Source organism: Pituophis catenifer, unplaced genomic scaffold, assembly GCF_029215685.1.
Source record: "Pituophis catenifer annectens isolate HBS135680 unplaced genomic scaffold, rPitCat1.0.hap2 SCAF_11, whole genome shotgun sequence".
Classification (NCBI taxonomy): domain Eukaryota; kingdom Metazoa; phylum Chordata; class Lepidosauria; order Squamata; family Colubridae; genus Pituophis; species Pituophis catenifer.
In genome coordinates, this window is record NW_027256891.1 from 17,447,688 (window position 1) to 17,460,550 (window position 12,863).

A 12,863-nucleotide genomic window follows, 5' to 3' on the forward strand; every position below is an offset into this window, starting at 1 on the left:
TTAACAACAGTTCATTTAGGGATCAAAGTTACAGCGACACTGAAAATAGGGATTTATGCCCATTTTTCAACTTCTGCAGCATCTCCATGATCACGTGATCAAAATTCAGATACTTGGCAGCTGACTCAGATTTAAGTTAGCAATCACGTTGCTAACTTAAGAACTGCAGTAATCCACAACACCTGTGGCCAAAAAAGTTGTAAAATTGGGCAAAACTCAACAAATGTCTCAAATTAGCAACATAACTTTTGGCCTCAATTGTGGCCATAAGTCGAGGATTACCTGTATAGTTACGTAAGCTTTGCCTAGAGTGGAGCCTAGAGTGACACATTCCAGATCTGAGTTTCTCCCTCAAAACGTATTTATTTAGAGGACTTATCATGGCCCCCAACCTCATACAATGATACCAGGCGGTTAAGAACAATCCATAAAACATGGAAACGAAGGTACAGCAGTGGCCAAAATAGTGGAAACCTTTTGGGAAAAGTGTATTTTTGAGGTTTGATGGCTAACAACACTTTTTTTTTTTTTTTTTGGAGTTTCAAGATAATCCTATTCCACTGCTGGAATGGCCTGGGAATAGCCCCAATCTTAACCTAATTAAAAATCGATGGAGCCGACTAAAGAAACTTGTTAGTCAAAAGCGATAAAGCAATAAAACCCAGTTAACAGAAGCAATCATTCAATCTTGGTTTCACATTATAACAGCTGCAGAACTAAAAGACTTGGTTCACTCCAAGGGAAGACGTAAGGTCATAATTCATGCTAAAGGTCACCCAACTAAGTATTAAGTGACATGACGATAATTTTTGTATATCTCGTTTTGTCTACGTGTTTCACTTTTCTTCTTTTTACTCTTAACTGCTATTCTAATAGCAAATCCATCATCAAAGTTATTGCATTACATTCTTGATTCAATTATCTTTCCATTGATATATAATTTTTATGGTACTACTCCCCCAAAAAGTGGGGTTATTAACTAGTTTTAGAAAATACACTTTTCCCAAAAGGTTTCCACAATTCTGGCCACTACTGTACTTTTCCCCCCAGGCACCAGATGAGACATCCTTACAGCTCAACTTCTCCATCCTATCCCAATGCTTAAGGGAAGAGCCAGATTTTCCTAGGCCTGCACTCTTTGTAGGAATGTTCTAGTATCATCCGGAAAGTTATTGGTGGTACCCTTTGGTTAGCTTGATCTAATTTTAAATTCCTAAGACAGCAAATCCTGCATTAACCTGGCTGAAAGATTAGCGAACGTTAAAACTTCTGCTGAGCCCTTGAAGAGATGTTCTCAGCCTCTGAAAAGAGTCCTTCGTGCTATAAAGAGCTCTACCGATAGTTGTCTAGAATCGTTTGCAACTGTTTGGATATCTGTTGCGGCACGCAAGTACAGTATAAATAATTGGAAATTAGGTAGGTTGAAGTGTCCTGTGTGCATGTAAAGAGAAGAATTGTCTTTTCCCAGTTTTGAAGGAAAGGGGAACATAAGAATCATCACATTGTAACTATGGAAGAAACCTACCTCCTTAGCATGGAAGGAGTCAAGAAGAAGATTTTGCACGGAGGTTACGGGAAACTGCCTCATTTTCAAGATGGGAGCAAGGTAAATGTCTACATGCACTAAGTAGCAATGTTGAGTTTAAGATGGGAACTGTAAGTAGTCATAATAGCCACAGGGCTGGGTTTTTTTTTGTTTTTTTTTGGGGGGGAGAGCAGATCCCATTCGTTGGGAATGCCCAGTTTGCAGTGGAGTTTCTGTCTGGAAATATTCTTTATTTTTTTCTCTCAATTTATATTGGGTTTTTTTTTAACCTTTAATCTTTCTATCCTATTTTTTCTTCTATATCTTTTCCCCCATTTCTTACATTTCTTTGTGTTTAGCTTCTAAGTTTATAAAAATTACTTTAAGGAAAACAATGTTTGCGTAGACTAGAGACAGCAATAGCACTTAGATTTATATACCACTTCACAGTGCTTTACAGCCCTCTCTAAGCGGTTTACAGAGTCAGCATATTGTCCCCAACAATCTGGATCCTCATTTTACCCACCTCGGAAGGACGGAAAGCTGAGTCAACCTTGAGCCAGTCAAGATCGAACTGCTAGCAATGGGCAGAATTAGCCTGCAATGCTGCATTCTAATGACAGGGAGGGAGGGAGGGAGGGAGGGAGGGAAGGAAGGAAGGAAGGAAGGAAGGAAGGAAGGAAGGAAGGAAGGAAGGAAGGAAGGAAGGAAGGAAGGAAGGAAGGAAAATAGCTACTTAGACATATATATCGCTTCACAGTGCTTTACAGCCCTCTCTAAGCGGTTTACAGAGTCAGTATATGCCCCTCCCCCAACAATCTGGGTCCTCAGATAGCTGGGTAGACGATAGATAGACCAACAGACAGATAGACAGACATCAATTCCAGGTTCTCTTGTCTCATCCGTAGCCCCAGCGGTCATAGGAGAACTCAATGCTGTGACTCCTAAACTGGGAAAGTGACTCCAACTTAGTGGCTAAGTCGCTGAACTTATTAATCAGAAAGGTCGGCAGTTTGGCAGTTCGAATCCCTAGTATAGGTCTCCTGCATGAGCAGGGGGTTGGACTAGTTGACCTCGAAGGTCCCTTCCAACTCTGTTACTGTTATTGAAAGCAGACAAGTCAGAACCCTAAAACTAAAAAAATCACATACACACAGGTTTTCTCAAAATGGATTAAGGCTGTTGCGTCTCTCAACTTGTGTTTACGGGCCGATGCCATCCACCCATTGCTGGAGAAAGGAGAATCAGTTACGATCGAGATTCCACCTAGCAAGAAAAAGCTGCTAAACAACGAGAACAAAGATCTATATTTAAAGCCAGGCAGGTCCCCCACCACCACCACTAACCAGGATTCACTGTAATCTTCCTTCGATGCAGATCACCTTCCACTTCCAGACTCTGAAAGATGATTTTGAGCGGACAGTGATTGATGACAGCCGGAATAGTGGGGTCCCCATGGAGATCATTGTGGGGAAGATGTTCAAAATCGAAGTGTGGGAGACATTGCTGACCTCCATGAGGATCAACGAGGTGGCGGAGTTCTGGTGCGACGCTGTAGTGAGTGTAACTAAGACGATGTTTATGTTAAGCTTATGTTTGAATGGACATTGCCGCCTCTCCGCTAGGAGATACGGTGATCAATAATATCTTCAGGTAAAAAGGGGGGCATAATGGCTCAGTGGGTAAAGACACTGAGCTTGTCAGCTGGCTGTCATCCCAGGACTATACACCTGTGATGGCAAACCTATGGCACGCGTGCCACAGGTGGCACGTAGAGCCATATTGGTGGGCACACAAACGTTGCCCTAGCTCAGCTCCAGCACGCATGCATGTGCAGGCCAGCTGATTTTTGGGCTTTCTGGGCCCACTGGAAGTTGACAAACAGGCTGTTTCTGGCCTCCGGAGGGCCTCTGGGAGGGATGGGGAAGGCTGTTTCCGCCCCCCTAGGCTCCTAGAAAACCTCTGGAGCCTGGGGAGGGCAAAAAAAAATGGGCCTACTGGGCCCACCATGCCATCACATGCCAAAAGCGGGGGGAACATGGGGGGGGTCACGCGTACATGTGGGGGGCAGGGCGCATAGAATTATGGGTGTGGGCATGTGCGCGCACAACCACACCTCACTCCCTCAGCTTTTGGCACGCGATAGCAAAAAGGTTAGCCATCACTGCCTTATACCTTTAGTATCTTCAGATAGCTTGTAACAGAAAACAGCCGTAGTCGCAATTGGTTTCATGTCCTACTGAAGGGTCCCTTGCAGTGGTGAAATCTGAACCAGTTTGCCACCGGTTTGCTGGTCGCGCATGCACGCTGTGCGCCAAACTCACGCTTTGCATGGAAAAATAAGTTCCCTAGTTAAGTAGAACAGCGAGGGGGGTGAACAGCTGTGCTGTGCGATTTAGTTTCGCTAAGAAAGCAGGATTTCCTGCTTTCTACCTAATATAAACCGTGCGACACAGCTGATCATCAGAAATACTGGTTCAGCTTTTTTAAACTACCGGTTCAATTGAACTGGTAGGTTTTTTTTTTATCACTACCGGTTTGCCTGAACCAGGGCAAACCGGTAGCATTTCACCCCTGGTCTCTTGGAGGCATCTGACCCTGGTGAGAATCTTTGGTCTAATCTAGCACAAACTTATTTTAGAATAACAGAGTTGGAAGGGACCTTGGAGGTCTCCAAATCCAACCCCCTGCTTAGGCAGGAAACCCTACACCACTTCAGACAAATGGTTATCCAATCTCTTCTTAAAAACTTCCAGTGTTAGAGCATTTACAACTTCTGGAGGCAAGTTGTTCCACTGATTAATTGTTCTAACTGTCAGAAAATTTCTCCTTAGTTCTAGGTTGCTTCGCTCCTTGATTAGTCTCCATCCATTGCTTCTTGTCCTGCCCTCAGGTGCTTTGGAGAATAGCTTGACTCCCTCTTCTTTGGGGCAGCCCCTGAGATATTGGAACACTGCTATCATGTCTCCCCTAGTCCTCCTTTTCCTTAAACTAGACATACCCAGTTCTAGCAACCGTTCTTTATATGCTTTAGCCTCCAGTCCCCTAATCTTATCTGGGGATAAAGCAGGGGTGAAATCCAGAGGTTCTAACAGGTTCTGGAGAACCAGTAGCGGAAATTTTGAGTAGTTCAGAGAACCAGCAAATACTACCTCTGACTGGCCCCAGAGTGGGGTGGGAATGGAGATTTTGCAATATCCTTCTCCTGCCACGCCCACAGAACCGGTAGGGAAAAAATTTGGATTTCACCCCGGGATAAAGCCCTGGAGCTAGCATACATATGCAACCCAATTTCTATGTTCTGCACGACCCTTTCTTGTCTGCAATAAACATCTTCTGTAGCCCTGTCATATCTATAAAACGTGACTAGCACGTTTCTGAAAATGAATTGAAACGTCTACAGAGTCCAGATTTATTATAGTGCCCCATGAATTGTCCATCTTTGACCGTTGGTTCTTACATGTTTCATTTTAATTGTTATTGCTTTTTTATGCTGTGACCCACCAAAGGCCTGAATGTAATTGCTGTGGGATGTAATACATATATAATATAAATAATAACTAACATCTGACACTTGAGAGATTAGGTGGCGATCTTCAGAATAAGAATGAATATAGGCAAGAGTTTCCTTGTTATCTAAGCATTGTTGGTGGTGGTAAGGTTGAAGGACAGGGTTGGTGAACCCATGGTCCTCCAGAAGTTGCCCCTGCTTTCTTTCAAGCTCCCCACGAATTTCTCTTTTTCTGCAAAAATCTCCTTTTCTACTTATGACTATAACCTTGTGGCTTGTATCTTATGATTTATATTGTTTTATTTAGTTTCCTAGTATGATTTATGTTGAATTGCTTATTTAGTATCCCACGATTATCACTAAGTGTTGTATCTGATGATTCATGATGAAGGTATTTATGATGACTATGACCATGATTCATCACTTATGTCTTTTATGTACACTGAGAGCTTATGCACTGGAGACAAATTCCTTGTGTGTCCAATCACACTTGGCCAGTAAAGAATTCTATTCTATTCTATTCTATTCTATTCTATTCTATTCTATTCTATTCTATTCTATTCTATTCTATTCTATTCTATTCTATTCTATTCTACTCTACTCTTGTTCTATTCTACTCTACTCTACTCTACTCTACTCTACTCTACTCTACTCTACTCTACTCTACTCTACTCTACTCTACTCTACTCTACTCTACTCTTGTTCTGTTCTATTCTATTCTATTCTATTATTCTATTCTCTTCTGTTCTGTTCTGTTCTGTTCTGTTCCGTTCCGTTCCGTTCCGTTCCGTTCCGTTCCGTTCCGTCCCGTCCTGTCCCGTCCCATCCTCTATTTTGTTCTGTTTTGTTCTTTATTCTACTCTACTCTCTATTCTCTCTTCCTCTTCCTCTTCTCTCCTCTCGTCTCGTCTCTTCTCTTCTTTAGAAGAGAGCTTCCTTTTTCTGCTGTTGTCTGATGTTCTTCCTTTATTGTATCTTCTGCTGCTCCACTATCTGTGAGCAATTTGATCTAATTTGTCACTCGTCTTGTGTTTCCAGCATACAGGAATGTATGCTTTGGTCTCCAAGGGCTTGAGGCAAATTGCCGAAGGCAAAGATCCTCTCCACAGACAGAATCACCATTGTGGAATGGGCAACATGTTTGACTATCACAGCACAGGCTATGAAGATCTGGATGAACTACAGAGGACTCCTCAGCCCCTCATCTTCATCATGGAGCTATTCAAAGTGAGTTCACTTCATAAAGGTATTTTGAGGTCTTCTGAGTTAGTGTTTCTCAACTTTGACAACTTTAAGATGTGTGGACCATCTTACATAATAATCTCTGGAACTGGGCATGACTAATCTAGTGAAGAGAAGGACCAGGGGAGACATGATAGCAGTCTTCCAATATTTGAGGGGCTGCCACAGAGAAGAGGGGGTCAAGCTATTTTCCAAAGAATTTGAAGGCTATGCAAGGAATAATGGATGGAATCTGAACAAGGAGAGATTCAACCTGGAAATAAGGAGAATGTCAGATCCCAAGTAATGCATCCATCACAAATTGAACTCTGAGGCATTCCTTTCTCTCAAAGAACATATTTATTTAGATACACCATCTTGGCACTAACTGGTGAAAAGCCAGTACTGAAGTTCCTGGGCTTTTCACCCCAATGTAAGTTTCAGTTTCTCCAGTTCCCAAAACAAACGGTCACATTGTTCAACCAAGATGGGAGCTGGTTGCTTGGCAACTTCTCTCCTCCTCCTCCGGTCAACCAGCCGTTGAAATGTGGTTGACACATCGGCTAGGAATGATGTTTTGACTAAAGGCTCTATCCTCCTTCAGCTTCAAACTGTGTCAAACTGAATTCATGTCAGAATACCCAGTGATACAAACAATCCCACACCCCAATCAAATTCAGGCTTGACAGAGAAATTTTCAGACAGTGGGAACAATCAACCCATGGAACAGGAGTTGCCTTCAGAAGTTGTGGGAGCTTCATCACTGGAAGCTTTCAAGAAGAGACTGGACCGCCATCTTTCAGAAATGGTGTAGGGTCTTCTGCTCGGGCGGGGGGTTGGACTAGATGACCCACAAGATCCCTTCCAACTCTGTTGTTATTTATTTATTTATTTATTTATTTATTTATTTATTTATTTATTTTAATTTGATTTATATGCCACCCTTCTCCAGAGACTCAGGGCGGCTTAAAATGCATTAAGCAATAACCTTCATACTTTTGTATATTTATACAAAGTCAGCTTATTGCCCCCACAAACTGGGTCCTCATTTAACCTACCTTAGAAAGGATGGAAGGCTGAGTCAACCTTGAGCCTGGTAAGATTCGAACCTGCAGTAATTGCAGGCAGCTGTGTTAATAACAGGGTGCTTTAAACCACTGTACTACCAAGGCTCTTGTAATCTGTTTAATTAATTTTCCCTATGTTGGATTCCATAGCATCTCTTCTTACACCCTTAACTTGATTTTAAGTATCTTCCCTGGTGATTTTCATTTCAAAATTGGACTGGTTTGCTAGTTTAGGTCGTCTGCGTGAGCAGGGGGTTGGACTAGATGACCTGCAAGGTCCCTTCCAACTCTGTTATTGTTATTAAACTTGCTCTGACAGGGAGTGAAGGACACGATGGGTTATAAATTGGATAAGCAGAATTTGTATCCACCCATTGCTTTCCTGGTTTCTCAAGGTGGAGGACCCTTCTTCCTACAGAAGAGACACCTGGGCTATGAGCAATGATGAGAAGTTGGCTGCTGTGCCAAAATTACACACGGAGGGTAACCGACTGGTCTTGTCCAGGAAATTCAAGGAAGCAGCAGAGAAATATCAGGAAGCCGTCATCTGTTTGCGCAATCTCCAGGTTAAGGTGAGAGATGGATGGAATAAGATGTACCACGTTTCTGTTATGGTCCGCCGGTGGCCTGAGGAGCTGGCAGCAGAGTCGGACAATGAGGAGGTTGGGGAGGAACATGGGCCAGTCCTGGAGTCTGGGGAAGGCTCGGACGAGGGCTCTGCGTCGGAGGCAGAGATGGGGCCAGGGCCATCTATCCCTAATAAAAACAGTTCAGGTTTAAAATGTACGTTGTTTCCCTATTCTCTTTTCTAGCCAAATGTGTATCTTTGCCCAACATTTTTTTGTTTTAGCACAAGTCCACCACATATGATGAAATGTGCCCGTCTTTTGATGGGCCTACGGTCTGATCGGGGCTCTCCTCATGCCCTTACAGTTGGGTAGTGACTATTTTCTTCTTTTCTGGAACTCTTAACAGGAGAAGCCATGGGAGGAAGAATGGCTGACGCTAGAGAACCTCGTCACACCACTTGTGTTGAATTACTGCCAGTGCCTGCTAGAGTTAGGGGAATACTACGAAGTGTTGGAACACACCACAGAACTTCTACAGAAGCATAAGGGTATGGCAATCACTTTGATCTGCTTTCCTTGGTTTTAGCTTAATGTATTTAACCATTGTTGGGTGTAAACTATTGTTTTTGAGGGTCCTACCTGAGATGTTTTGGACATCCTATTTCCTACCTTGGAGTCCTATTTCTTTTATTGGACTGTTGTCTTGGTTATGGCTCTTCCTCCTGTTCCTCAAGTTACTCCTTCTGCACATTATAGTTTGTGGTAGAGGCCATATTTCTGTAAGATTATGTTGTTTGTGTGACAGAATAATTTCTGTACGATTTGGCCTTCTCATCTCAATAACAATGGTCCTTGAACATAAAGGGTGTCATGCCCCCATCGGAGCCTGAATCTGCGGGGGAAGACAAGCTGGAACCTGAGCTGACAGAGATTGAGGGGGTGGCTTTGTTGGCTTCAGAGGAAAATGGGGAAGGGCAGGGCCAATTAGGCGAGGGCCTTTCAAGATTAGGACAACTTGTAGACAGAGAGAAACGGGCAGGACGAACCTGAAAGATAGAGCTCAGGTGAGGAGCAAGGACCACCCCCTCCTGATCCGAGAGCATGGAGAGTGGAGAGAAGGCGGGAACAGCGCAGACTGTGCAGGCTACTCGGGAGAAGAGTACCCCACCTATCTTCACAAGGTACACCTGGGGAATGAGATTTAAGGAGATGCTGTGGAGAGGGGCATTTGTTGGGAACAAACACTGAGTTCCTGAAGTGTTAAGTGTTTGAACTTCCCAAGAGTCCTTGCATTCTTTCTGGCTTTCTGGACTAATTACCTGGATCCTTTACTTCCTGAACTCCTTGATTTGCCCTCCTGGATGTATTGCTGTGCAGCCTTGGTGTACATAGAGCTGGGCTGGACTATTTGCAGCCAGAGGCTGCTTGAGGTGTTTGTGAGGGTGTGACATCACTTTACTCTGGAACTGGCCAGAAACGTGGGAACGTTTGGGGAAATTTAGAGCAATAAAGGGACAGTTTGAACTGCCAGCTGGTTGTGTTATCTCTGTGCCGTGTCCCGGGTCATCACAAAGGGCTACAATTGAGAAGCGGTTGTGAATGATCACATTTTACAAGATTTGTTTAGGAAAATGTAAAATGTAAACCATCTTTGTTCTTTCCTAGAAAATGTCAAGGCATATTTCAAGCGGGCAAAAGCTCATGCTGCTGTTTGGAATGAGAAGGAAGCCCGAGCAGATTTCTTGAAGGCAGCCCAACTGGATCCTTCGCTGGCGGCCGCAGTGAGAAAAGAGTTAAGGATCCTGGGAGAGAGGATGAGATCGAAACATGTGGAGGATCGCAAGAGATACCGAGATCTGTTCCAGCAGCCCCTCTCAAAAGGGGGGAGTGAAGTATCTGAAGAAACTTCTGTGGAACAAAAAGAGCAGGCTGGCAATGGCCTCGCAGCAGAAAAGAAGCAAAACAACCCAGAAGCTATGAAGCAAGAGAGAGAATTTGAGGCAATAAAGAATGAAACAAATGAAGGAGAAGTAGCTGAACAAGAGGAAGGGCTATTGGTAAAGGTTGAGGAAAAAGAGAGAGAAGATTTTGTCTCTCAGAAGAAAACGGAAGAAATGGTGGCTGCAAAACAAAGAGGAACACAAGACGACCAGAAGGAAAGACAATTATCTCCCGATTCTGAAAACTGTACAGTAGAGCATTCTGAGAATCAACAACAGTTAGGACCAGGACTACAGGAGGCGAAAGGAGAGGTTGAAGCTGCAGAGATGAATGCTAAGGCCCGGGATGAAAATGGAGAGATTGATTTTATAACACTGACAGAAAAGCAAGAGCTCAGAACAACCCATAGTAACTCTGATGGGAAGGCAGTAATGCCGATGAATGTCACAGAAGAAGAATCCAGAGAAGGACACTATGAGGCTGAAATGAGGTTTGGGCTGGATATTTTCACTGGAAAGGGAGAATATGAAGGAAGCTGTGAGAACAGAGAAACCGAAGCTCATAATCTTCATTGGAAAATGGCCGATGTGGATCTTGGATCAGAACATGTCAAGGAAGGTATGAGAATCAAGTGTCTTGAAGAAGAGGATTCTTCTCAAATCCAACAAGAAAAATCCCAAAGAGGAATGGAGGCGTCAAATGATTTGGATTGGGTGGAGGAAGTAGCTTTGAGGAAGGAAAAAGGGGACATTGGTGACAATTCCAAGCCAGAAAAATTATTTGGACACGAAGCAAGTCCAAGTTGTTATGAGGCAAGCCCTGAAGTCAGAGCCACTGAAGAAAATGGGGAAGAAGTAATTGCCTATAATGCAAATGCAGAAATGAGCATTAGAGAAGCGAGAGATAACCACGAAGAAAAAGTTGGATGTGATAAGGAAGGAATCGACATTCTGGGCAGCTCTATAACACAGGAAAAGGTTGAATGGGACGAGTCAGGGCTGAAATATTTGGAGGCAGAGTTAATTCCCAGCACTGAAGCTAAAAATTCGAAGATAGGACCGCAGGGAAGAACTTCTGACGTGGAGCAGGTGGATTCGCAAGTCACGTGGGAAGAGCCTGAAAAAAGAGGAGGAACTGAGCAAATCTGAGAGGGAAGGACCTCACTGGGGATGATTTCAGGTGTCAGGAATGGAAGACGGCGGTTAGGATGATGCATCATTTACCATGCATTGCGCAGAAGACACAAAGACAAGCGTTTACTCAGGAGAGATGGCTGGGTTGGAAACAGCAGGGCCAGTGGCATGTTTCTATCCCAGGTCAGACTGCCTTGATGCAAGAAAAAACTGGTTTCCAAGAAGGAAAATAATCTGAACATGACAGTATGAGAGCGCCTGTTGACTAGCTTACCTTTAGGAACAGGGCCAATGTGACGATTCCCATCCCCTTTGCTGAAGGAGCCACCTCGCCGTCTTGAGCAATGACATCCCAATGCTAAGATCTCATGATCCCCATAAGTCACTTAGCAGTTAATCAGCCAATCAGAATAGAGCTGGAAGGGACCTTGGAGGTCTTCTAGTCCAACCTCCTGTTCAAGCAGGAGATCCTATACCATTTCAGACAGATGGCTGTCCAGTTTTTTCTTAAAAACCTCCAGTGATGGAGCACCCACAACTTCTGAAGGGTACTTCTGTTCCACTGGTTAATTGTCCTCACTGTTAGGAAGTTTCTCCTTAATTCCAAGTTACTTCTCTCCTTGATCAGTTTCCATTCATTGTTTCTTGTCTTGCCTTCTGGTGCTTTGGAAAATAAGTTGACCCCAACTTCAGTGTGGCAACCCCTCAAATACTGGAATACTGCTATCATGTCACCCCCGGTTCTTCTTTTTCTAGACTGGCCGTACCCAATTCCTGCAACCGTTCTTCATATGATTTGTCTCCAGGCCTTTAATCCTATTAGTTGCTCTTCTGTGCACTTTTTCCAAAGTCTCAACATCTTTTTTTTGTAATGTGGTGACCAAAACTGGGTGCAGGATTCTAGGGGTGGTCTTACAAAGGATTTACAAAGCGGAACTCTTAGTTCTTTCTTCTCGTTTTCATTACATCTAAACCCAAGAGAACGTATCCTGACTCTTTGCTGGCCTTTCCTGATCTGGCAGTGTTTTTGCAAAATTAAATATTGAGTGACCTTTTAACGTCGTAAATCTGCTGGTGTTTTCCATTAGTAAAGATGAAATAGTGATCGCTAACACTCAGTAAACTTTAAAATAAAAAGTGAGCAATGTATGTTGGATTCAGTTGGGCTACTCTTGACCTTTGAGCAATATAACTGCCCAAAATATTAAGTGCAAGCTAGGGTGGAAAAAAAAGAGCAGATTGGTTTAATCACATTTTCGTCAGACTAAATGAATTATTTGGACAGGTTTCAATTTATTTCATGTTCTGCCCCAGCAAAATAACTTGTGGAGGTCTCCTGGGTTGACATCTAAAACCTTTCAGAGCCTTTGCTTTAAAATGCAATAATATCTGGATGTTTGAATTCCACCCCCGGCCTGAGAACAAAATAAATTAAAGTGTTTCAGGCAACAGTTAGTAAGGGAATAATTCACTGACTCTTACCCTCCAAGCTTCTTATGAAGTTCTATAAGCGTAAAGTGGAAGAAACTTCTTTTCTGATGTTATGGGAAGAGAAAGATAGAGATTTGATATTCCCAGATCCATTTAATGTTAAGTACAGGTAGTCCTCGATTTACAACCATTTTATTTTTTGGCTAAGTGAGACCTTTGTTAAGTGAGTTTTAAGCCTCATTTTATGACCTTTCTTGTCAGAGTCGTTAAATGAACCACTGCCCTTGTTAAATTAGTAACACGGTTGTTTAATGAATCTGGCTTCCCCGTTGACTTTGTTTGTCAGAAGGCCGTAAAAGGGGATCGTACGACCCCGGGACACAGCAACCGTCATAATTGTGAGTCCATTGCCAAGCATCTGAATTCTGATCACATGACCATGGGAATGCTGCAGTGGTCGTTAAG

The 12,863-nt window shown here is 43.3% G+C and overlaps 1 protein-coding gene across 1 annotated transcript; it reads left to right on the top strand.

The window, feature by feature from the left end:
- Window positions 1-1,426: 1,426 nt before the first annotated feature.
- LOC139322878 (aryl-hydrocarbon-interacting protein-like 1) lies at window positions 1,427-10,982 on the top strand. The gene is made up of 6 exons (XM_070952126.1): window positions 1,427-1,606; window positions 2,903-3,082; window positions 6,075-6,263; window positions 7,720-7,896; window positions 8,300-8,441; window positions 9,559-10,982. The coding sequence occupies exons 1-6, from the start codon at window positions 1,511-1,513 to the stop codon at window positions 10,980-10,982; spliced, it is 2,208 nt and encodes a 735-aa protein (XP_070808227.1). The 5' UTR covers window positions 1,427-1,510.
- The last annotated feature ends 1,881 nt before the right edge of the window (window positions 10,983-12,863 follow it).